General features: G+C 38.7%; 1 protein-coding gene across 1 annotated transcript in view; it reads right to left on the bottom strand.

Moving 5' to 3' along the window:
- cps1 (carbamoyl-phosphate synthase 1, mitochondrial) overlaps positions 1–2,193 on the bottom strand; it is a gene marked incomplete in the record, with an annotated part of 42,786 nt that overhangs the window by 16,585 nt on the left and 24,008 nt on the right. The window contains 1 exon segment of the mRNA XM_014011538.1: positions 394–469. Within this exon segment, the coding sequence (XP_013866992.1) occupies positions 394–469 (76 nt within the window).

The following is a 2,193-nucleotide window of genomic DNA, read 5'->3' as shown; positions in this document are numbered from 1 at the left end:
TATCTTGAGAGGTAAATCTATAAAACCAAAGTAAGCATGCTTGATTCGGTGCCGTGAAGCTGTGCATCTATGCTTTTAGTCCCAGCTAGAGGCTCTTGAAGGTTCTGATTGCCCTCAACAACCTTGGTGTTTAAAAAAGTGGAAGTGGCAATTAGCATTAACCAACACTTTCGGCCCTTGGCGGTTGTTAGCATTAGTTTTAATTAAAGGAAGAAGGGAAACACAACAAATGATTTTTCAGAAAAGGTAAGAGACATGGTTGGGGAGAGACTTGCTAATTCAAGAAAGTGACAGAATGAAAAGTAAAGGTGGGACACAAGGAAGGAGACCTATGACTATATGTCCATTTCACATGTGCAGACATGTACTTAGATCTGACACTTAGTATCTCACCTGAGATACCTGTGTAGCCTCCTCCAGGAAGCGTTTCATTTCTTCTTCTCCATACGCAACGTTCATTGCAGAGCCACTGGTGAGAGCCAAATGGCAAATGGAGGGAAAGAAAGAGAGRGATGGAGCAAAAAACAAGAGGGCACAAGAGATGAGGAGAAGCGAGCCAACAGGAGAAGAAACAAGCTTCAAATGATTGTTCAAAACACTCATTATCTCTCTATTGCATCACTATTACCATAGGGAGCAAGGTCTGGAAACAGGCAAAATAAGGAGCGAGAGAGTAACAGAGAACAGCAGCTATTTAGGTCGAAAAGCACTTCAGGCTCATGAAAATGAGTTCAGAACTTCATCATTAAAAATACAACAAATTTAGGCTAGTTTTGTTGTGGTTGTTATTTTGGATTTTATGAGGGTTATCATCCTGTTTGAAAAAGAGGTTTTAAGAAACAGGACAAAGTAAGGCCATAGGCTTCAGTCAGATCTAGACTCCCTAACTGTCTGTAGCTCTGAGGCAGACACATATGCAATCCCATAAAGAATAGCGACCCTCCATTTGAATATAATAACAGATGATTCAGAATGCATTCATATTAAGCTATATCATGGACTTGGATGACGTTTTGTACATCCCTATTCTCCAAATTTCTTTTTTTTTCCTCTCCATTTTATGCAAAGTAATAAAATCATCTGTTAGTCTAAAACAGTGGCCGGTCTAGCCAGAAAACAACACCATAGTTCAACATAGTGACATCATAAATGTGAGTAAGAAGTTCATGATGTGCTTTCTCTTTATAGCTCATTGATGGCACCAAAGTTACCTTGATAAAAATTATAATGATAAATTAATTTGAAACCTGTCTTTTTCCCCCCCAGCATTAATGTAATAAGACACAGTCGTCCATCAATTCTCTGTACCCGCCTCTCCTGTCCGGGTCACAGGGAGCTGGTATACCATGGACGAGTCTCCAGTCAATCACAGGCCACATAGAGACAAACAAGACAAACATTTATTCACACTCTCACCCATWCCTTGGGCAATTAGAGTTCCCACTTAACCTAACATGCAGGTTTTTGGTCGATGGAAACCAGAGTAACTGAAAAACCCAAGTGAATTTGGGGAGAACATGCAAATGCCACCCAGAAAGGCCTCGGGCCTATAAGCAATTTTGCAATCTTCTCGCTGAGAAGCGGCAGCTCTGACCACTGCACCCCATGACAAGACACAGTGTTTGGCACATAAATTCAAGACTAATTGTGCATAACTACTGAAGCCTAAAAGAACATTCAAAAAATATCACCACAAATGTCAGAAGGAAACAGTGAAAATGCTGTAGGAATGAAAATAAGCAGAGAAAATTAGCTACTTTCAAATCCCACAACAAGCAGGGGAGGAGTKTTCTCTTAAACATCATTTAGTGTTAATCAATAGACATTCATCATTATTCTAGATGAGGTTAATAATGTTATGTTTATTTCAGTGTTAAAGGGAAATTAAATAACAACTCATACTTAACTGACTTCASTTAGCTTGACATTTGATTGCTTAAAATTGACCAGGTAGGCCTCAGGTTACACTCTTTCACATGTTTGTGTTTAAAGAAACAACTATACGTCAAGTATAAAATAAAAGACGCAAAAAGAACAAAAAAAAAAAGAAAAAAAAAGCTCCAAGTTCCAATAACAGTCCAGCTGAATTCTGGGTGTCGTCCTGACATCTGCTGGACAGAAGTTTTACTGCATGGTTTCAGGGGCATTCATGGGAATGTTGGTCATTAATCATTATAAATAAAATATATTTTA

Source organism: Austrofundulus limnaeus, unplaced genomic scaffold (assembly GCF_001266775.1).
Source record: "Austrofundulus limnaeus strain Quisiro unplaced genomic scaffold, Austrofundulus_limnaeus-1.0 Scaffold81, whole genome shotgun sequence".
Taxonomy (NCBI): Eukaryota; Metazoa; Chordata; class Actinopteri; order Cyprinodontiformes; family Rivulidae; genus Austrofundulus; species Austrofundulus limnaeus.
Note: the sequence above shows the minus strand (reverse complement) of the source record. Positions and strands in the feature narration are given on the sequence as shown.